The sequence below is a fragment of the Nycticebus coucang genome, chromosome 12, assembly GCF_027406575.1.
Source record: "Nycticebus coucang isolate mNycCou1 chromosome 12, mNycCou1.pri, whole genome shotgun sequence".
Classification (NCBI taxonomy): domain Eukaryota; kingdom Metazoa; phylum Chordata; class Mammalia; order Primates; family Lorisidae; genus Nycticebus; species Nycticebus coucang.
The window spans coordinates 21,079,116-21,103,211 of record NC_069791.1 but is presented as its reverse complement, the minus strand read 5'-3'; the positions used below and the strand labels follow the sequence as shown (position 1 = coordinate 21,103,211).

Genomic DNA, 24,096 nt, shown 5'->3' with positions numbered 1-24,096 from the left:
TAAGAGCAATTGGTCTATTAGTAAGGAATGAGGTACTTTCTGGAGGGGTGTGTGTGTCAGATTTTATCAAACAATTTCCCATATTTTGCTGATTTTAAGAAATGCCTTTACTAGAAAATTCATTAATAATGCATAAGTTATCAATTTCTGTGAATACGTGTTGTATACAATTATGTAAAAACTAATGTGTAACTATTTTCTTGTTCTTGGTGCAATGACAAAGGCTTGGATAAACAAAAATATCACTGGTTTTATAGAGTTTGGAGATTATGAAAAGGATCTTCATCATAACGTAATATTGCCTGACACACTATAATCCCCAGACACCTTTATGCATTGAGAAGAGGGAAACTTACCAAATGGGTGACTCCTAAAGACACTGTCTAAAATAGAAAGCCAAGATGACCCTAACATAATGCTGAATAGTGGAATATGAGAAAGAAGATATAGTCAAATCACTAAAAGCTTCCACAATTTTCAGTTTCAAGTGAAGACATGCACCAAAGAGCCATTCTGAAAATAGGATATCCAATGAAATTTTGACAACTTTTATATACGTAGATTTTTTTTTTTTTCTTAAGACAGAGTCTCACTATGTCGCCCTCAGTAGAGTGCTGGTATCACAGCTCACAACAACCTCAAATTCCTTTGGACTTAAGGGATTCTCCTGCCTCAGCCTCCCAAGTAGGTGGGACCACAGGCGCCCACCACAAACAATGTCCAGCTATTTTTTGGCTGTAGTTGTCATTGCTGTTTGGCAGGCCCAGGCTGGGCTCAAACCTGCCACCTCCGGTGTATGTGGCTGGCACCCTAGCTGCTGACCTATAGGCACCGAGCCTATATATGTAGATTATGTACTGAAAAAATACCAACTGAGAAGTACTAAAAAAATTAGTAAGAGTCTATAAGAGATGAGGGACACTGAATGGAGGGAGATGGATACATATGTATAAATGATGACATTAAGACATAAATTAAAAATAATTTTTTCATTTGATTTGTATTTGCATGTTCTAGCTTTTTAAAAAATTTATTATTAAATCATAGCTGTGTACATTAATGCAATCATGGGGCACCATACACTGGTTTTATATACAATTTGACACTGGTTAACATCGTTATAACGTAAGAATATGGGGAACGGGGAGAGGGAGGGGAGGGGGCAGGATGGGCGGAGGGAGGGTGATTGGTGGGATCACACCTACAGTGCATCTTACAAGGGTACATGTGAAACTTACTAAATGTAGAATATAAATGTCTTAACACAATAACATAGAAAAATAATAAGAAAAATAATTATTAAATGAATGAAAATAAAAACATAACATAGCAAAAGCAGTGCTAAGCACTATATCTAGGATATAGCAAAAGCAATGCTAAGAGAGAAGTTTACAGCATTAAATGCCTACAATGAAAAAATTAAGAGATCACAAATTAGCAACCTATGATCACACTCACGGAATCAGAAAAATAAGAACAAACCAAATCCAAAGCCAGCAGCAGAAAATAACAGATATCTGAGCAGAGCTAAATAAAATAGAGAGAAAAAAAATACAAAAGATCAACAAGACAAAAAGTTGGTTCTTTGAAAAGATAAATAAATGAACCATTACCTAAACTAACCAAGGAAATGAGAAGAAAATCCAAATACACAACATTAAAAAGGAAAAAGGAGACATTCGCTCTGTTGATTATTTCTTTAGCTGTGCAGAAGCTTTTTTAAGTTAGTGGAGTCACACTGATTTATTTTTGTTGTTGCTGTAATTGCCCTTGGGATCTTAGTCATAAATCCTTTACAAAGGCCAACATCTAGAGAAGTTTTTCCTACATTTTTTTTCTAAAATTTTTATGGCTTCATTTAAGTATTTTATCCATCTTGAATTAATTTCTGTGAGTGCTGAGAGATAATCTTCTGCATGTACCCATCCACCTTTCCCAAAACCATTTAGAATTGAATAGGGCTTCTTTTCTCCAGTGTATACTGTCATCTGCTTTGTCAATGATCGGTTGGCTACGTGTTAGGTGGTTTTATATAGGCATCCTCTGCTCTGTTCCATCTGTCTATGTCTCTATATTTATGCCAATACCATACTGTTTTATTTACTATAGTCTTATAGTTTGAAATCAGGTAATGTGATGCCTCTATATTTGTTCTTTTTTGCTTGAGATTGCTTTGGCTATTTGACCTCTTTTCTAATTCCAAATAAAGTATAGACCATTTTTTATAGATCTGTGAAATACGATGTTGGTATTTTGATGAAAATTGAATTGAATTTGTAAGTCACTTTGGATAGTATGGATATTTTAACAATGTTAATTCTACCAATCCATGAGCATGATATATTTTTCCATTTCCTTGTGTCATCTGTGATTTCTTTCTTTAATGTTTAATAATTATCTTTGTAGAGATCTTTCAGCCTTTGGTTAAGTATATTACTAAGTATTTTGTTTTCTTTAGTATCGTGAATGTTCAGTAGACCAAACGAACAACTTACTGCTGAGAGAAAGTATTTGCAAGATATATATCTGATAAAAGGCTAATAACCATAATCTACAAAGATTTAAAGCAAATAAGCAAGAATAAAACAAACAACCTCATTAAAAAGTGGGCAAAGGACATGAACGGATGCTTGTTAGAAGAAGATAGACAAATGCCCAATAAACATGAAAAATTGCTCAATGTCAGAAATCATCAGGGAAATACAAATTCAAACCACAATAATAAACCACCTAATAAAAAGTTTTTTATTTTTATTTATTTTAGGGTTTTATTAAAAAGTCCAAAACAATAGATGTTGGCATTGATGTGGAGAGAAAGAAATATTTATATAACATTGTTGGTGGGGCTGAAAATTAGTATAAACCTAATGGAAGACAGTATGGAGATTACTCAAAGAACTGAAAATAGACCTAACATTCAATCCAGCAACCCCACTACTGGGTATATGCACAACAGAAAATAAGTCATTTTTATCAAAAAGACACCTACACTTAAATGTTTATTGCAGCACAATTCATATTTGCAAAGATGTGGAATCAACTCAAGTGCCTATGAATTCATGTGTAGATGAGCAAAATGTGTATATGTGAACCATGGAGTAAAACTCTGTCATAAAAACAGAATGAATTAACACCTTTTGCAACAATATGAATGGAACTGGGGACCATTATCCTAAATGAAGTATCTAAAGAGAGGGAAAATAAACCCCATATTTACTCAATACTAAATTGGCACTAACCAATTAGCATACATGTGCACAGAGGGAAGTAAAACTTAGTAGAAATCAAGCAGGGAGAAGGAAAAGGAGGGGATGGGCAAAAACCTACATAACAGGTATAATGAACACTATTTCAGTGATGGACACACTTATAGTTGTGACTCAAGCATTACAAAAGTGATCCATGTAACTAAAATCCTTTGTATATCATTAATAGTTTGACATTAAAAATGAATCATGAGACATTTCGAATGGTACCACAAAAATATATAAGATCATCAGAGACTGTAACAAACAATTACACTGCACTCCCAAACTAGAAAACATAAAAGAAATGGATAAATTCCCGAAAATATACAACCTCCCAACAATGAACCAGGAAAAAAACAGAAATCCTGAACAGATTAACAATGAGTAGGAGATTAAATCAATAATTAAAATTCTCCCAATGAAAAAAAAGTCCAGGACCAGAGGGACTCAGAGCTGAATTCTATCAAACCTATAAAGAACTTAATACAAGATTAATACAATCTTCCTGAAAATCTTCCCCAAAAAATCAAGAAGAGAGATTCTCCCTAAATTGTTCTATGAAGCAATTATCACCCTCATACCAAAAGGCAAGAGAAATAAAATAAGGCATCAAAATTTGAAAAGAAGTCAAATTATCTGTTTGCTAAAGATACGATCTTACATCCAAAAAACCCTAAGATGCCATCAAAAAAACCCTTAGAATTGATAAATGAATTTTGTAAAGTTTTAGGATATAAAATCAATAGCAGGATGTGACAATGACTGGGCTATGACATCTGTCACTCCATTGATTGCCAGGGTTGATTCAGCTGATCTAGTTGGCTAAGTTGACATCCTCTTCTTCCTTCATCATTCCATGTGTGTCCACACCAAAGTTGCATGCTCAGTTGAAGGGGATGATGTTCTCTGATAGAGGAAGACCATTCTGATCAAGGGTACACAAGTAGCTGTGCTCCCCTGCTCAAGAATCAGTACCATATCTATATACCAATAATGATCAAGATGAGAACCAAGTCAAGAAGACAATCCCATTTACAATAACTTTGAATAGACAGTAGAACCTCCATCCTTGACAACCTCCCCATATTGACTACCTCCTTAAATTGACCTAGTTTTCATTGACTGAACATGTACCACATATACTCATCAGTACATATACCTAATTCCTTATTTTGGCCACCTCTATATATTGACCAATTTTTTACAGTCTTTGGGGTGATCAACTTACAGAGGTTTTATTGTATGAACAAAGAAGGTGAGAGATCTCTACACAGAAAACACTGATAAAATAATTTTTTTATTTTTTGATACGAACAAATGGAAAACATCACATGCTCATGGCTTGAAAGAACTGATATTGTTAAAATGACCACATTGGCCAAAATAATCTATAAATTTCAATGCAACCCCTATCAAAACACCAAAGTCATTTTTGACAGCATTAGGAATAAAAAAGTCCTAAAAATCACATGGAGTAACAACAACAATAACAATTAACAAAATAGCCAAGGTAATCCTAAGCAAAAAGAATAAATCAGGAGACACCAATTTATACTACAAGCTATAGAAGTAACAAAACAGTATGGTACTAGTATAAAAGTAAACACATATATGAACGGAACAGAATAGAGAGAGGACAGAAATAACGCTGCATATCTACAGTCAACTGAACTTTGACAAAGGTGACAAAAAAATACACTAGGGAAAGAACACTTTTTTCAATAAATGATGCTGGGAGAATTGGAATGTCATACACAAAACAACAAAACTAGACCCCATCTTCCACCACATACAAAAATCAACTCAAGATGGATTAAAGACTTAAACCTAAGGACTGAAACTTTAAAAATACTAGGAGAAAACTTAGGGAAATCTCTTCTGGATATTGGTCTGGGCAAAGAATTTATGACTATGTTCTAAAAAATCTTAGTCAACAACAGCAACAAAAACAAAAATAAATAAATGAAACTTGACAAGCTTCTGCACAGCAAAAGAAATCAACCAAATGAACAGTCAGGCTGAAGAAAAGGAGAAAATATTTGCAAACTTTGCAACCAATAAGAGGATGAAGATGCGGGTTTTATAAGTAACTGAAACAACTCAACAGAAAAAATCCAAATCACCCCATTCCAAAGTGGGCAAAGTACATGAACAGACACGTTTCAAAAGACACACAAATGGCCAACAATCACATGAATGAATGCTCAACATCACTGGTTATAAGAGAAATGCCCAATAAAACTACAAGGAGATATCATCTTATACCAGTCAGAGTGGCTATCATTAAAAAGTAAAAAATAACAGATTTTGGCAAAGTTGGAGAGTAAAAGGAATGCTTATATGCCATTGGTGGGAGTGTAAATTAAATGCAACCTCTATGGAAAACCCTATGGAGATTTCTCAAAGAACTAAAAGTAGCACTACCATTTTATTTAGCAATCTTACACTGGGTATCTACCCAACAGGAAAAAAATCATTATATCATACATCACTATTCACAATAGCAAAGATAATGGAATCAACCTAAGTGTTCATCAACAGATAGCTGGATAAAGAAAATGTGGCATATATACACAATGGAATACTATTCAGCCACAGTAAAGAATAAAATCATGTCCTTTGCAGTAACTGGGATTACTTGGGCCATTATCTTTATGGAAATAGAAAGATATAGTCAAATAACACCTGTTCTCACTTATGAGTGGGAACTAAATAATGGGTATACATGGACATAGAGTGTGGAATGATAGACCCTGGAGACCTGAAAGAATGGAAGGGCAGTGGAGGATGAGTAATTACCCACAATGTTAAGTAATTAATGTTGGATACACTAAAATCCCAGACTTCACCATTACACAATATATTCAAGGACCAAAACTGCACTTGTATCCCTTAAATTTATACGAATAAAAATAAATAAAAGAGAAATGTGGTAAACATATATTTCATAAGAAACTGAAATAGGCTGATATACTTCCAGATATTTTAGATACATTACACTAATACAAAAACTGAACGACCCATGTAGTCATAAAATCCTAATGTCATATCATGTTTATGTACCTGAGGAATTGCAAAACTCATTCAAGAAAAAGAAGTAACCATCTGCATGGCTGAGGGGAAGAGATGGATGGAAGAGCTGGGGGAAGAGGATGGAAGTTAAAAGAAAAAAGAGGGGTGGGCAGAAAAATCCCTTCTTTAGCTGCTCCCCTTTAGCTTCCCCTTAGGCAACTGTTCTCTCTTCTTTCCATCACAGGCTAACATCTAGAAGGGTGCTCTCCCTCCTTCAGATCTGTTTTTTTCCCTTAGACAATCCTCAACATATTTTAAACTGACTTTATCACCAATTTTGCACCAAAATTGCTATTGTTGATATCCTCTGTGTCATCTGTGAGTTTCAACGCAAAGGACATCTTCCAGTTTTTATATTTCTTTATCTCTTGGAAGTGTTCTACTTTCTTGAAATCATTTCTTTCCTTATGCTCTGTGACACCACCTTCTCTTCTTGTTTCTCTCATGTTTTAGCCTCTGTCTATATCACCAAATCATCTTTTCTAAAATATGCAAATGTTGCTCAAAACTCTGTAGGCAGTCCCTTCCATCTCTTCAACTGCTATGTATATGACAAAAATTACGAATTATTATGTCTAACTTAATAATAATTTCTCAGAATGCCAGATCCAAGTATATTCAACTAAGTTACTCAACGTAGATGCCCATGAGCACTACAAATCCAACATCTGTTTCCTAATTGTACAGCACCAACATCTGCCTACTTCTCAGGCCAGAAACCTAAGAATCAACCTCCAAACCTCTCCCCTCATCTTCTACTTATCACCAATTAATCATCAAAACTGGATGGGTTTACCTCACAAATGCTGTCAAATGCATCCACGGTTCCATTTCCACGTTTAAGACAAGCTACTACGGTCTCACCCACTGGTTTCCTTGCATCTAAACCTTACCCACATCCATCCTGCAGCTAAGAGAATTATTTAAAACACAAATATGATGATGATACTTCCCTGCTTAAAACTTTTCCTTAGCTCTTCCTTGTACTTCGCATGAAACCTTTAATCTTTAGTGTGTGTGACCATCCAGGTCCTGTCTCCCATCATGAGTCTCACTGGACACCTCTCTGTCTCTCTGTTGCCCTCTTCTCCAGCCACGGGCCTTCCTTCAGTTCTTAAACAGTGCCTCTTTCCACCTGCAGGCATTTAGCCATGATAATTCTTCCATGTGGAAGACTGCTCTCTTTCCTACCCTTTCCCACCCTGTTCCTCTCTTTCCCACCCTATGACTACTGGATTTTTACTTATCCTTAAGATTCCAGAATAAATCACTTCTTTATGTAAAATTTTCCTTATCCCACCACCCTCCCACATCCTAAACCCTATTAATCTATTTCTCTTTTAGGGTATTCACCACATTTGCAATTAAATGTTCTTTGGTGTAATGATATGATTTGTTAATTGTCTTTATTGCCTGACAGAATATCGGTCTTGCATATCTTATTTACTGCTTCACTCCTAGCTTTAGCCTTGCACAAAGTAAGTACTCAATAAATATTTGCCAAATGGATAAACTCCAACAGTTCCCAGTGCTGCAATAATCCTGATCAAGTAAACTGTAGTAAAAATCAATAGTTTCAATTATAGCCATATCATTAAAACAACCCCATAGATTTAGTAAATAAGATTTATGTTCTTTACAAACTATTGCCGGCTTTTTTTCATGTATAATGATAAGTGTGATTTCTTAAGGCCCTCTGCAAGACCAGAGGCTGGTATGTAACATTTATTATTACATATTTACATATTATTACATATATTACATATTTAAAATTTTTTTTAAATGTGTTGCTTCTAAGAAATCAAAACATCACCAAAGTTAGGAATAACACTGGAAAAAAAGGAAAATAAAATTCAATAAGAATACTGCAAAACTTGTTAGCATGGACTAAATAGTGAAAAGTATAGTAATACTATAAGTTCTCATGTATAAAAAGTTTTTATGTAGGACACATTCAAGATGGAAAACAGCTGCCATTTTGTGATAAGTTTTTAATCTATAAAACTTGCAGATTAAAAGTGAGTGACCAAGTCTTTGTGATTGAAACAATTTTCAATCAGTTGTATTGACAAATAATCTAAATAAATAATGTATCTACATCTCTGGTCTTATTCCTCAACTTCTTTTCTGTGTCTATTAAAAATAAGACCATCCATGTGTTGCTCAAACTCCAAACCTTGAACTCCTCTTCAATTCTCTACCACAATAAAATACCTGTAAGTGTTGCTGGTTCCACTTTCAAAACATACCATGATTATTTCCGTCCTCTTCACTTTCTCTATCACTTTTCTAATCCAGGCCACCAACATCTTCGCCTGGATGACTGCAACAACCTTCCAGCTGGTCTCGCTGGTTATACATCTGTTCTCTCCATCACACCCTACCCCATAGTTCATTTACCACAACACAGTTATTTTCAATACAAGTCGGAGCATGTCATTCCCCTATCTGAAACAAATCTAAAATTGTTGCAAGACTCCTTACGTTACCAAGCCCCTGTCTAATTCTCCCAAGGGAGCTTCCTCTGACTTGTCTGCTACATTACATTGATTTTCTTTTTATTCACAGAATATTCCAAGCTCATTCCCAGTTAAAGCCCTCCACTTTTTATTTCTTCTGTTTGAAATATGTCTTTTTGGATCATTCTATGGTTCTTTCCTTATCAAATCTCTAATTAACTATCACCTTCTCCCTACCCCTTGCCCCAAACAGCTAACTACTCTACCTAAATTAATCCCTAACCAATCTCTAGTACACCATCCTATTTCATTTTCTTTCCGTTATTTTTTACTACTTGAAATTATCTTCACTATTTCTGTAGTTACCCACTTATTCTATGTCTTCCCTCCTAGAATATGAATCCACTGAGCACAGGAGCTTATTAAGTTTGTTTACAATTTACTTTACACCAAGCTTAGAAAAGGGCTTCGTACACAGTAGGTGCTCACTAAATATCTATTACATAAGTGAATATATTTGATAACAACAAAAACAGCAGCTCAAAATAAAGATCATATAATTAAGATTCAAAAGAAGTATCATATGAATTTGTATCAAATGGTTTCATATTATACACAGTAAAGGTATTGGTGGGGTTTTGCATGTTAGAGATCTCAAACATCATGATGAAAACACAGTAATTTACTAAGATAGTTTACCTGTACATTACGTAAGAATAAAAATAATTGGGCAAAAAGCTTTTTTTTTTTTTTTAAATATAAAGCCTTTTAAAATGAGAAATGTAACTAAATCTACAGCACGAACGGGGAGGGAAGCCACAAATCCTATTTTCAGTGAAAGTAAAATGGTACCTTTAGGATTGAATCAGAAGCATTTGAAGAAATACTTTGATCTAAAGGTCAATTTTAAAAATGAATACACATTTTTAAGGCATAGGAAATCTATCTAAAGCTAATGAAAACAAAACAAGTTGGTTTCCCATGGGCCAACAAATCATCCTGTAGCTGAATAGAAGCTGCGTGTTTATACCTAAGGCTTTCCATCTCCAAGGACCTATCGTATGCACTGGACATTTGGAAGTGTTAAGTCTAGAACCATCCAACCCTTCCAAATGACCAAACCAAACCAAATCAGTGCTGTTATTTGCAGCGATCTTATTTGTCCTTATGTGGCCCACTAGCTAGTCACATAGTTAATGAGAACGATTCAAATCCAGGCCTCAGCGAAATGCCTCAGTGAAATCTTAAATTACTACACCTCTTGGACTTCTCTTAGGCATATTCAAGGCCAGAGTTGCTGCGGATGCCAAGGGTCTACTCACTGTATATGACTCATGAACCATTTCCAGGAGAGAATAAACTATCTTGAAAATTAGTTAAGAATTTTTAAAGTAACTAAGAAGTGATTTACCCACGGGAGCTATTTACTAAAATACTACCGAGTGTGAATATAACCACCGAGTTACTTACAGTAGCAAACAAAAATAGAATTGGGTGCTTTATCTTCCTATTAATTGATTGCCTTTGTTACACAACACTGTTTGGAAAAATCTGACTACAATTCTAACTGCAAGCCACAGTGATCATGCCAATATGTGAGCTATCTGCCTATCTAATTATGAAAAAAAGGAGGCAATTTCACAGTGGAAGAATTGTTCTAATTCAAGAAACCAGTCATATTAACTTATTAGTCTGACGTATAGCAGATAGCTGAAAAACTTTAATTTGAAAGATAATTATTTTTAGCTGATTAATATGCTTCAAATTAAATTCCCTGCTTTTAATGGGCCCATCAACTTGACAACCTGGGAAATTAATAAATTTTGCATGCCGTAATCCTAGGGAATTTATACAGCTGAGCTACACATCATTACAAAGATTACCTTCACAGTAGGCATTATCCTCGCGAAGAGCCCTAAAACCATCTCGACAGCTACAAACAGCCCTGTCATTCAGATTTCTGCAGACAGAATTCTCCATGCAGTTATGTCTTTCAGAACAAAAGTCATAACCTGGAAAAAAAAAAAAAAAGAAATTTATTAAGGTAAATGAAACTATTACAAAGCAAATAAACTTTGTCCATTTAATAGTTCCTTTAATTTTGAAGCTATATTTTTCTAAGTGATTTTTTAAAATCAGTGTCTTCACCAATGTTGAGAGAACTACATGTTGTAAGTACTTAACTTTTTCCTTTATGTTTAACTCAGTTAATTTATATTTCACGTTAATTCCATGTCTTCTTTCATTTTTGATGTTATAAGAGCTATCTAGTTCCTTAATATTCTAATTATAGCCCTCCATATAAAACAAAGAAAGAAACTTGGAGTCTGAAATGATGATTTACAACATAGAAGGCAATACTATGCAGGTACTCTAAGAACTAGAGGCTCAACATTATCACTACCTGTGGGTAATACAAACCAGGCCAGATGAAATGTGGCCATTGTGTGTTTAAGATATGAAATAGCTTAGCATCCTTTTAAAAAGGATGTTTTTTCCTAAATGTGTTAAAAATGAATATTATACACTTTAATCTAATTTTCTCTAGAAATCTGCAAGGCAAAGTATGTCCACTCAATAGAAGAAGGAAATTTTTATGAATTACAGTGATTTCACAGATTCTACAGTCTTCATGAAAGGAAAGAAAAATGGTACATTTTATAAACAGTGATGCCATTGTGGGCAATTTCTCAGGCTCTCTTTTTCCTGTCTGAACCTCTTGTTCAGAAATCATCTAAGATGCTGAAAAGGCTGAACACTGGAATTCATATTTAATGGAAATTCCATGATTATATATTATTCAAATAATTTTTAAATTGCTTGATGCATAAGTTATCTAGATTTATATTGTCTAAGGGATTACTATTTTAGCCCATGTAAAACAGAAAAAAGGACTAGAAGAACATATTGAATGTAATTTAGAATAATTCTGTCTACTTATAGCCAAGAAAATACATACTTGAGAAAAATCATAAAGATGGAAGTTCTAGATTGGTTCATCTTATTTGTAATCAAATTGGTGCTTATTCTGATTGGCTGGTGCCATTTCAGAATTAGAACATATCCCCCACTTAATGCAACTATGATGTATAGTAAAATATCACTGGCACAATCTAACAGCCTTAATAAGTGTAACGTTCCAAAAATGCAATCATGCCACTAAAAAGGACCTTAAAAATCAAATTAATCAGTGATTTCTATAAAAATAAAATAGAGCATAAGTATATTCAGAATAGAAAAAAAACATGCTCCTTATCAACATTTAAATTATTTGGCAACTTAACTTTTCTTGACAAGATTCTTCACAATCTAAATTCTCCATCATTAAGGCCAAACATTTAGAAGTAAAGTTCTTGAGAATAGGAACAGTTAAAAATGCTGTCTCCTAGGGTCTTCTTATTTCCTTCTTTACGCAGCCAAATTGAGACCATGTTTCTTAAAAAGCATTCTACTGGCTTATTAGAATGCCTGAGGGAGAACAATTTCAGCTAAAATCCCATCTTCACAATCTATCCCAATAGCTCAGCACATCATCAAACTGAAATAAAAAGGCTTCAAAAATCACTTCATGTTTATTCTAAATTAAAGCAAAGTTACTAAAAAGTAGCCCATTCTATGAATGTGTAGGCGATGATATATTGGTTTCATAATAGTATTGAGTACATTGGAAGGAGGAGGAAGGAACGAATGGGGGGAAGGAGGGCATTTGGTGGGACCTCACCCATTGCGCACAACGCAATGGTATATTTCCAAACTACTAAGAGTACAGTATCAGTGTCTCACCCCAACAAATAAGTGAGCTGATGGCTCTCTTAATCAGTTTGATTTAAGCATTCCACATCGTATATCAAATAGCACGTTGTTCGCCATAATTTTATGCACTTAATAAAAAAAAGTACTTTTGAAACAGAAATGCATTATAAGGAAGTTTTTCTAGAAAAGGACCATAAGTGCTAAAAAGAAAAAAAAAAACCCTACTCCTTAAGATACAAAGAGAATCAGAGAATTAAGGGATCACATTTGAATGCAGTGCTAAATTTGTATATAATTTTACTTATCCTGTTTCAAGCAATTATTAGAGAGCTGCAGCTAAGAATAGGCACTATTTCTGATGCATTATTATTTTTCTTTCATGGGTTCATGCTTGTCAACTCATCTTTCAACTTTTCACTTTGCATAATTTTTTCTTCTCCTCTATTTAAGACTGAGCCCAATACCGTCTGGTTATATAATACGTCACTTCTATCATAACCCAGTTTCAGTTCTGCCTCAGTCATGGCGAAGACTCTCATCTCAGCATTAAGCACGCACGCACACTCCATGTAGTGTTTTATTGCTGCAAGAATTTTCTAACAATAAGATTATAGTGTGATCCTACTTTTACTGTTTTAGGTAAAAGTTAGGAAGTCTTCTACTTTTTTGTTGTTGTGGTTTTTTTGTTTTTTGTATTGTTTATTTTGAGACACAGTCTTACTCTGTCACCCTGGGTAGAGTGCAGTGGTGTCATCATAACTCACAGCAACCTCAGATTCTTGGGCTTACGTGATCCTCTTGCCTCAGCCTCCTGAGTAGCTCTACCTTTTATAAGACAGGGTTTTTAAAAAATTAATCCAAAGACTTGAAAACTATCAACTTCAGTCAACTGAATTCTAATTTACCATAAACAATATCAGCTATCTTGATTTGTTCTTTGAACAAAAAGTTGACTGAGTCTACTATGGATAAAATGCCAGGGTCAAAAGGTTAACTACTAATGAGTAGAAAATTCAGCCTCAGTTAAGGTAGGTTGTTTCTGGTCCAGAAGGAACAGTTTCAGAAAATTACAACATGAGCGAGCAACAGAGTCCCATTATCTTCATAGCTGTATTCCTATTCATAAGTCCTCAGGTTTGGAGGTTGGGAGCCCTGAGTTTTTATCCGACCTCTGCTGCTTACTCGCTGTGTAAATGACTACCTATATGTTAATTACCTTTACTAAGCCTTCAGTTTTTCTCACCTATAAAATTAGTACAATAAGTACTTTGTAAAAATGTGAGGTTCAAATACAACATGTAAAAGCTTATGCTATACTTACTAGAAGAGTATATGTTAATAACCAAAACTATTAGAGTATTACTAATAAGCTAAAACCAAATCTATTGAGATCCTTAAGACAGAAGAAAATCCAAATATTTGTTACTGACAGATGATGCATGAACCAATTATCTAACACAACCTAACCTTTCTTTTAGTTCTTCCTTTGGCTTCAACCTTAAAGATGACATTCTCTTTTTTTGTTCTCTATTCCTTTTCTAAGCTTTACACATTTACATAAAGTTCTGTGTTTTTCTATCGTGACCTTTCTATAAAATATAAATATGCATTTCTCTATAACTGACGACATAGGGCAGGCTGGCTTCAAAAGATTATGAGTGAGAACAGCACGCATAATGGCAACACATAATTACCAAGAGAAAGAATATAATACTTTTTTGGTGAATATTTATTGATTTTTGCCTAGCAGCATCCATTCCCAGTTTTTGCAGGAAAAAATATAATAACCTCGTTATAGTTTGGAAGAGCCACCCATCCCTACTGTTAGCCCTGGCGCTTTTATAGGAAAATGGACTCTGCCCTTCCACAGAATACAGCCACATCCATCAGCGCAGCCCACTGGGCTGGACACAGTGATTTCTTCAGGTCAGGGCATAGGATCTACTTCAAGCTAATCAAGATCACTGAACCTCAAGGCCAGGATTTTTATTCAACTTACAAAGATATTGAGCTTTTTCTTATCCCTGAGTCGCATACTGATGTGAGCATGAGAATGTCACGGGTAAACCTGAGAACAGAATTGAAAATAAAACTATTTCTAAGGAGAAAAACTGAGAGATGTTTCTAGGCAAAGGAACAGCATTTGAGAGCTGAATCAAGCTGAACCTGAAGCTGATTTACTCTCTGCTTATTGGACCTATATATTCCATTTTTTGTTTGTACCACTAGAATTGAGTGCCCTGTCACCTGCACATAACAGAATATTAACTTATTTAGGTGTTGGTAGCAAGATAATGGATTATCCTACTGTTTCCCAAAGTACAGTTCATGTACATGGATGAGCATAAAAAGAAAATACTAACAGCAATGGATTTCTTTTAATCCACATAAGAAATCCATGAATCTAGCAAAGAACTCTATTATTTTATGAATACCACTGCTTAGGAATGAAAATAAAGTTTTAAAAAACTGAGTAGACTCGCAGTAGATATTTTAAAAAGTAACTAAATAATGTTACTAGTAACACATAGATGGCAAGAATCACGAAGGTGACAATCGAATAATACAGGAAACTGCAGATTATTGTGAAGTGGGAGAGGAGAGCAATCTGGACCAGCTCAGTCCCCCACACATGGAGGCCCCAATTACTCCTGACGTGCGAGGCAGCAAATAATAAAGTAAACTGGGACATCCAGGCAACAAGACTTGATGGTCTTGCAGGCAGACAAAGGAGGTTCCAAAGAAGAAGGGGAACAGAAGGGATGGCAGATATAAAAGCTGCTCACATTATTTCTCTATCTTTCTAAGTCAGAGTCTCCCTGGATCACTCGGTCTCTGTGGTCTTGTAATTTGTTATAAGCTTTCTTGAAAGAGGCCCTTAAATTTGAAAAGAAGAAGAACATTCTCCTGCCACACTTCTTCTGACTCGCTGTGAAAGAAGACAGGCAGATTGAGGGCACCCAGCAAACTGTCCTGGTCGGCTTTGATTTGGTGCCTAGTGATTTGGAGCCTTATTTCAGCGCACAGCTTGGTTTCTGACCACTGGCCAAGCCTCGGGTGGAAAGGGCATCACTTCTAGCTCGCGTTTTTCCCTCAGGGAGCATTTGCTAACTGTTGTCCAACAACTTACTCCTTCCGATGTGAACACAGCGTCTTCAGCACTAGGCAGACAGGCCTGGAAATTGGAGGCCAACTTTATTATAAATAAATTTGTTATCACATATATGTAGTTGCCTTAAAATTTAAGGCCTTTTAAAAATAATTTGAAAATATTATGGGAGAACAAATATTTTAGGTTACATGGATTGATTTTATAATGCTTGTGCCTATCATTCAAATACTGTTTATTATACCTATTAGGTAGGTTTTTACCCTGTCCCCCGGCTTGATTTCCACTGAGGTCAGCCCTCTGTGCACATGTGTGCTCATGAGTTAGTTCCTATTTAATAGTGAGTACCTGCGGTATTTGTTTTTCCATACTTGAGATACTTCACTTAGAATGACGGTCTGCAATTCCATCCAAATTGCAGCAACAGCGATTAATTCACTTTTTTAATGATGGACTAGTATTCCATGGTACACAAACAAACTCATTCCACATTTTATTAATCTATTAATGAATTAGTGGGTTCCTTGGGTTGATTCTACATCTTTGCAATTGTAAACCGCACTTTAATAAACATTCAAATACAGATGTCTCTTTGATAAAACTATTTCTTTTCCTTTGGCAGATACACAATAGTGAGATTGCTGGATAGAATAGGTCTACTTTTAGTTCTTTGGGGAATCCTGTGCCTTTTCCCATAGAGGCTGTACCGACTTTCAGTTCCACCAACAGTGTATAAACATTCTTTTCTGCACCCTTGCAGCATCTACTGTTTTTGGACTTTTTAATTTTTAGTTTGAAAAACAGAATGTCAAAAAAAACTCATTTGTTTATTCTGCATATTTGAAAACAGAAACTGGTGAAACTGATGCAATTTTTATTACAATTGGCACCAAATATTTCAAGGCCCAATTTGTCCGATTCTACTTTGAGAATCATCTAAGCCAGTGGACCACAGTTATGGCTCCTTTGAGATGAACAAACATTCCCCCCAAAGTTCAAAATGTTCCTTCTGGCCTTGGAATGTATATACATACAGCTTTTGATGGGCTGATTCAAATCACTTAGCAGGACAACTAGAACCTCTTTGCAGGCTGCCTTCTTTGCACATTTCTTAAAATCAACTCTTGAGAATCATTCATGCTATGCACAAAGGCTCTAAGGTCCACACAGCTTCTGCTTCTTCATCTCACTAGCTAGACTCAGAGGAGGCATTGGAGCTGTCAGGAGCAAAAGCAGCAGCAGTAGCCCCACGAGGTAGGACCTCCGTAACTCGAGGCTTGTCAATGATCAAGGCTGTCTGGTTCCCCTTTTCCACAGTGTCAACAATCCACGCTTGGTGACCTTCTCCATAAGGAGAAGCCACTTGTTCTCTTGACAGACAAATTGTAATCCTCCGGAAGTTCAGCTGACATTCCTTGAAGGAGCCCAAATCTCCACTGGCCTTGCTGATGGCAGCCTTCTTGGCAATGATTGGCAGATTATGAAGGACAAAGGACACTTCATTTCTTTGTTGTTTTGCGAGGTTCTGAGAGCATCCTAGAATACCAAAGCCTGTGCTATCTGTAGCTGGTGGGCATTAAATGTGGGCATTAATCCAGCAGCACTTCTGTGCAGGGTAGCCATGTTGAACCCAGCTTCCTGACAGGCCAGCTCTACCTCTTCCCTGAGACCACCATCTTTACTTTCTTCCACCTTTCAGGATTACCCAGCCATTGGTGGGCATTGACAGCAACCTGGGTTCCTAACACAGGCACGTCCCCAACAACAGCACTGTCAGGCATTATGAACTCATTTGGCTGACACACCACAGAGGCAACACCACCATCCATAGTCCAAAAGTTGACCACCGTCTGTCCACCAGTCACTGCAGTCCCTCCTCCTTCAGCAAAGCCCTTGATCACAAGTGGTGTTATGTTTTCCTGCTCCTCTCATGCATACTCTGGCTGACACTGAGTAACATTCACATTTTGTCACATTCATTAACGCCCATGGCGTAAAGGTCACTCAGCATGTTGGCACAAGTTAGCTGCCCCATCAAGGATCTTCCATCAAGGGGTCAAAGAAGTTTGTGGTCTGCACCAGGGACAGGCCCCACGCCTCAGGGGATGATGCAGGAGTCCCTCCCAATGCCTGGCTGAAGTGTTGGGACAGGCTGCGTCTGGCAGGCTGGTTGGGCCGCCTCTTCCTGGCCTCCCAGCAGGCCAGGCTCAGTGGGCACTGCAAGTACGGGGTCAGTGCTGCCAGGCATTTGAACAGCATCTCCCACGGGACCTTGCAGTCTCAGCCTTCCATGCCAGATCAGCCTCTCAGCCGCCAGCTCGGGTTGGACAGGCCGGTAGTTGGAGAAGCCCTGGCCCAGAGACAAGTTGGCTGGGCTGGAGGAACCATGGGCTGCACCCACCACCTCTCTGCGGGTGCCCACAGCTGAGGCTTCACCAGTGTGCACAGCAGACTCACTCCGTGATGCCTCCCTGGCCTCCTCCTAGTAGGACTCTTCTAAAAAGAAAAGGATGGTGCCTCTTGATGGCTGAATGGCCTTTTCTCCTCTTTTTATCCAAACCTTGTCCTACCCAACCTTGACTAACTTCTATGCTATTCACTTCTCTAAGCTCTGAGTAGCCCTTGGACACTTGTAATAGATTAAAGATGACCACAAATTTTTAACACTGCTCCTGTATGTGGTGAAGGCTATTTCCCTTCTCCTTGGATCTGGGCTCACCTGTAACTGCCGTGATCAGTGGAATATGGCAGAAGTGATGTGGTGTCAGTTCCAGACCTAGTCTTTCAAACCCCAAGCCACCATTCAGGAAGTCCATTTACTATCCTGCTAGAGAAACCTGGGGAGAAGTCTTAAGATGACATGGAGAGGGAGGAGGCCCTGGCTATGTCTAGTCTTGCAGCCATCCCTACCAAGCTGCCCAGTGTACACTGAGACCACCTTGAACCTTCTAGCACAGCCCAGCTTCCACCTGCACAGCACAGAGTGATCCCAGCCAACACCACATGGAGCAGAAGAACCACCTAGCCAGGTCCTCTCTGGATTCCCGGCCCATAATACTGAGATATATAATGAAAAGGTTGTTGTTTTTAAGCCACTGACTTTTGGAGTAGTTTATTATGCAGCAATAGTGTGGTCCTGTTTACCATCAGCTTCACCTAGGAGCTTTTGAGAAATTCAGACTCTTGGGCCCATCCCCAGATCTACTAAATCAGAATTTGTATTTTAGTCAGCCCCCTAAGTTAGTTGTATACACATTTAAGTTTGAGAAGCACTGGAACAGCCTGCCATGTTTGGCTGCCTTTAAAGATACTCTAGTCAAGCTGCACACTGGGGGTCCCAAATCAATGCCTGAAATGAGCAGTCTTGATTCATACCAGATTCTACACATGCTCTGTGTAAGGCACTGGCTCAGCCACTGTGAGGGTGAAAATGCTAATGCTCCTTTGATCGTAGCTCTTTTTAAAAAAGTGTTTCCTATTTCCTTAGAGCTACCCTTGAAAACTCCTTGAAGGGCAGATCAAGTCTAAAACAACTTTGTAATTCCCAAAGAGCATCTCACAGAACTGAGATTGTAAAACTCTTAATTAAATGGATCAAAAAAGAACTTAAGAGAAACAAAAACAAACCAAGCTGCCCTGCAAAAAATGAGAATGGATGATCTGATGCCTACTTTTAATAGAGTAGGTTACTAGGAAACAAAATGCTATGTGTTTTATAGATGTTTCTTTGTCTTACTTTTTCTATTTAAGCTTTGTTTTTATATCAGCATAGAAGCCATTATTCAAACAAGTGCTATTGGAGCAGTATCAACCGCATCAATTACAAGCACCAATGACATCCCATGTGCCATAGTAGGTATTAAGGATGCAGAGATGAATGCAAAGAACCAGCCCTTCAAGGGCTGAGAAAAACTCTCCTTCAAGATCTAATGCATGAGATGGATTCACAAGTATATGATTTCAATATAATACAGGAAGGTGCATCTAATTCATGATTGGCAAGGATCTAAAGAATTCCATATAATCTACACTTTAGCTTAATTTTTGAATCAATAATAATATACCAAGTTTAAGAAACTTTTGTGGTAGGAACTCACTGCCTTTTGAGGTGGCCCATTGCAGTTCTCAATAGTTTGAATTTTGGGAGTTTTCTTATTGAAGTCCCTTCTACTTCCTGGGTCTAGGCCTATTATCTCAGAGGCAACACAGAACAAACCCTGCCTATCTGATAGCCTCTCTCTCTTCTCAGTAGTCAAAAGCCTATGAGTGAAGGATAGAGGAACTAAGAAGATGGATTTGAAGTAGTCATGATGGAAAGTATGCTAGGTCAATTACAAAAAGAAATGTGGGGGGATATGGTCAGGATCCGTGTCTCTTATAAATTAATATCAAGCACATTTTCTGGTACATAGGGGAACTCAAAAAAAAAAAAAAAAGCAACAGTGTCAATAAAATAATCAACTCAGTACTGTTTGTGTAACTATTCTTCAGCAAAGTTGTATGGACTCAGAACTGGCACCCAGAGCCAGTCAGCTTTAAAGATCCAGAGTTGACACAGGTACAAGATACCATACAGAAATGCAAAGCAGTGTCTTGGTTTAAACTCAATTCAGTAGGTACTTTATGACAACCAACTGTGTGGCAAATTAAGAAAGCATTTGGGGAAATACTCTTAGTCTTTGGAAATAACTTATTTATAAAAATTACTACTTCTTATGATGTACTAGCCTCCTAAATGATTCCTGCACTTAAATCTCACTTTACACCAAAGTCTTACCTTTACAAACTTTGCAACAGCTATGAGACAAGGTAATCTGATGAGACTCAGGACAATCCAAAGCTGGACAGCCAGAACTTTCAACAAGTTTCATGGTTTGGTCCTGTTAGACAACATAAAAGAAGTGGTTCAAAATGTGTAATTAGGACTTATGAGGAAGTTTCAGATGCAGCATTTGAGAAGGCTCTCCTAATACCAGAGTGAAACTTTCATCCTAAGGATCTCTGCACAGGTCACTGGCTCACTCCCAAAATGACACTAAATTCTAATCAGAAGGCCTTTAAAGTAGGCAACACTAGCACCAGAGCACACCACACTGCAGCCAGGCCTATACTTTGACAATCATCTGGGTAATCCTAAAACATTTTGCTAGTTTTACAACACATGTGCAAATCCAGATGATGACTGTGGCAAAGATACCGTTTGAATTAAATCAAGAGCTCACTGTAGGAAAAACGGGAAATAAAAACTAAGCTTTTTAAATATGCTTATTTCAAAGTTTTCTTATAAAGTTTTGTCATAAAGTGATTCTTGCAGATGATTCTGATAAGGAAATTGAAGTTCTCCCACAAAACTAAAAAAAAATAAGGTCAGGATTCATGTCTCTTACAAATTAATATCTAGCACATTTTCTGGTAATAAGGATACTCAAAAATATTTCTTGAATGAATCAACATAAAATCATTATAGTTTTAGCAACCAAGATAGATTAAATCCTTCTTGAGGAGAAACAAAAATAACAAAATAATTTTCTAATAACTGTAGTAGCCCTGTACTCTACTAGGAGCAAAAATATGGATTCTATATTGTCAGTCTCTGCTATTTCCAGGACAAGGGTCATTGACCATGTTATATTATGCTCACAAGGACGTAAGCACTAAAATAACTCTTGGAACCCCCAGGCTTCCATCTTAACAACTGCTCAATAGCTTAGATTTTTAGATATCGCTTCTGTAAGCACTGTTTTCATAGAAGAAGTACAAATTTCAGTATCTGCCTTTTCCTGGCTTATTTATGTAAAGGACTTTGTCCAAATCATAATCTCTTGTCAGGAAAGTGGCAAGAGACAGGATACAGTGGAGTCAAGTGCTAGTTTTCCTTTAATTTGACAGTAATATCAATTCCGGTAATCTTATTTTCAAAACCACAGTGTTTTCTGTATTACTATTAAAGTCACAGACCCCCAGGAAATATTTTCAAAGCCACAAAACTGACAATGAAAGAACAAACAGAGACTAGAATTGACAGTCCAGAAAATGGAAGCGTGCGAGAGCTGTCAATTATGTAGTCGTAAATACAAGAACTGAGGGGCCTGAAAAGGAAGGAAATAAGGGAGGTTTTTAATGTCAAGAATTTAGTCAGAACTACAAAAGCGTAGGGTGTTCTGATAGAGCTGTGACGTCCAATCAATAGCCACTAGCTACATGGGGCTCTTGAATACTGTATTTGCAAAATATACCCAAGATTTTTGATACTTAGTATGACAAAAGAATGTAAAACAGTCCATTAATGATTTTTAAATGATCACATGTTGAAATGATAATATTTTAGAAATGTGGGGTTAAACATAGAAAATTTAGCCCAACAAAAATTGTTCGTGGCTGGCATTATATTTCTATGGTATAGATAGCATTAGAAGGTAAGAATTGGTGCCTTTTGTTTGAGCGAATAAAAGGTAACATCTGTTCATTCATCTAATATTTACTGAGCAGCCGTAGTGTAGCCTCTATATAGACCTCCACCTGAACTTATTTAAAATCGAATAATTTATAGCCAACTTTAAAATCAAACAGGCACCTACACCAGTCCATTTCTGAACCATGGTCATCAGTATTAAGGAACATACTCTAGTCAAATGAAAAGAATACCCAGACACAGAGGTAGAGAAACTTCAAATGCTGTCAAGATTTTTAAATTTAGAGCTAACATTTCAAAGTTAGAGATTACCACTAGACACCAGCTTACAAAAATTCTCCACACTCCTAAGTCACTTTTCTGAGTTCCTTTTCTCACTGGAGTTCCTAGCTCTCACTCTCTTCCAATCCTTTTATCTGTCGTGGGATCTACTCCATTCAAAACAGCACTGGTGCCGGGATATGATAGAGGACAATCCATCTCGAATACATGCCGAGCAGTTCATCTTAATGTTCCTGGGCCTCAGTTCTCTTATCTTTAAGATAATAACCTACATCATAGAAAGCTGATTTAAGACCCAAGAAAGCAGCTAGAATACTTTAAGATGGACATGAAAGAATCAGAGCTTACAGGTTCTAGAATCAAAACTGTCACAGTCTTGCTTCTTAGCATCCCCGCCTTGGTTACCCCAAAGAATTCCCAAATTAAGATGCATAAAATGGATAGCACCTTCCTTCCGATACATCTTGCCAAAATTCCTAGGATTTGCCTTTACCCCAACTCCTAATAATCACATAGAGGCTCACAGTGTATTGGTGGTACCAGCAGAGTACATCACTATCTTAATTTTCTACACAATCTATATGGACTAAATTTTCCCCTAAACCTATACACAGGAAGTATTTAAAGCAGAAAATTAAGGCTCAAATATAAATGAAACCCTAAAGCATAACCTTTATATGTGGACAGGTTCCTTCAGATAGAGTATGGCTTAAAATAGAACATTAGGGTCAAGAAATTTAACATTATAATTTATAAAAGAAAAATATGAAAATTGTTCAAAACATTTAGTTTTTCAATTATTAAGTCAAGTAAGCAGAGTAAAATTGAATCACACATTTGCTTCAGAAACAGACTTCAAGAGACCATAATAAGTACGTTTTTAAGAATTTCCCTTTAAATAATTTAAAATATTCCTCTCAAAGGGATTAAGGTCAACATTACTGTCAACCCCACCCAACAGTTAATTTTTATTAATTTTTATGTTTTGTGTTTCATTGAACGGAATGATAGATCTCACATGGTTCAAAATCGTAAGTGACAACAAGTTGAGTCTAACTTTATCTACATCTTCCTCACAAGAAGCTGATTTGGATTTGGAAACTATAAGACAACTTCATAAAACTTTAATTTGACAAAAGAACATTTTTATTTATTGGAAAAATTATTTTACAACCATTACTTTGTATGTCTGAAGCCAATGGCAATTTCTTTCCATTTGAACTATAAATAATATTTTGAATTTTCTCTTTGCATCAGACTTTTAAAATGATATTACAAGGACGAGCTGGTAAAGAAATGTTTACTGTTTATATAACTGAGACAACTTTGAAAGGCTTATGAGTTGTCTTTTTACCTTGCACTCGTAGAGAACACAGACTCCAGAAGAGGAATAGACGGTGTTTCTTTCTCCTTCAAAGTAGGTTCGTCCTTGAAACTGGCAAATAGCTTTGGAATAAAAAATATGTATATTTATTTTTTACTAGGAATAATAGCTTAGAGGTGTTTAGATCATTCTGTAGCAGCATCTCATGTTTTTACACCTTTTTCAACCTGTTTGAATGACTATAAACCTAATTCAATCTACCACACCACAAGGCACATGTAAATTTAAATTAGTGTCATACAAATTAAGTTGAGAGAGGAAAATAAGGTCCAAAAAGGAGAAAGGGTGATGGCAAATCAGAATGAGACTCTGAATTAAGTGTGCCAAAAAGCAGACACACAGCCAATTACTTGCCTGATAGACGATGCCCACTAAGG

General features: G+C 36.5%; 1 protein-coding gene and 1 pseudogene across 3 annotated transcripts in view; both read right to left on the bottom strand.

Moving 5' to 3' along the window:
* NELL2 (neural EGFL like 2) overlaps positions 1-24,096 on the bottom strand; it is a 376,415-nt gene that overhangs the window by 182,005 nt on the left and 170,314 nt on the right. For all 3 annotated transcript variants that reach the window (XM_053555545.1, XM_053555546.1, XM_053555547.1), the window contains 3 exons: positions 23,690-23,781; positions 20,419-20,521; positions 10,663-10,791 (listed from right to left, as the gene is read on the bottom strand). In XM_053555545.1, the coding sequence (XP_053411520.1) occupies positions 10,663-10,791; positions 20,419-20,521; positions 23,690-23,781 (324 nt within the window). The remainder of the gene's footprint in view (positions 1-10,662; positions 10,792-20,418; positions 20,522-23,689; positions 23,782-24,096) is intronic.
* LOC128561038 (selenide, water dikinase 2-like) lies at positions 16,831-18,457 on the bottom strand (annotated as a pseudogene).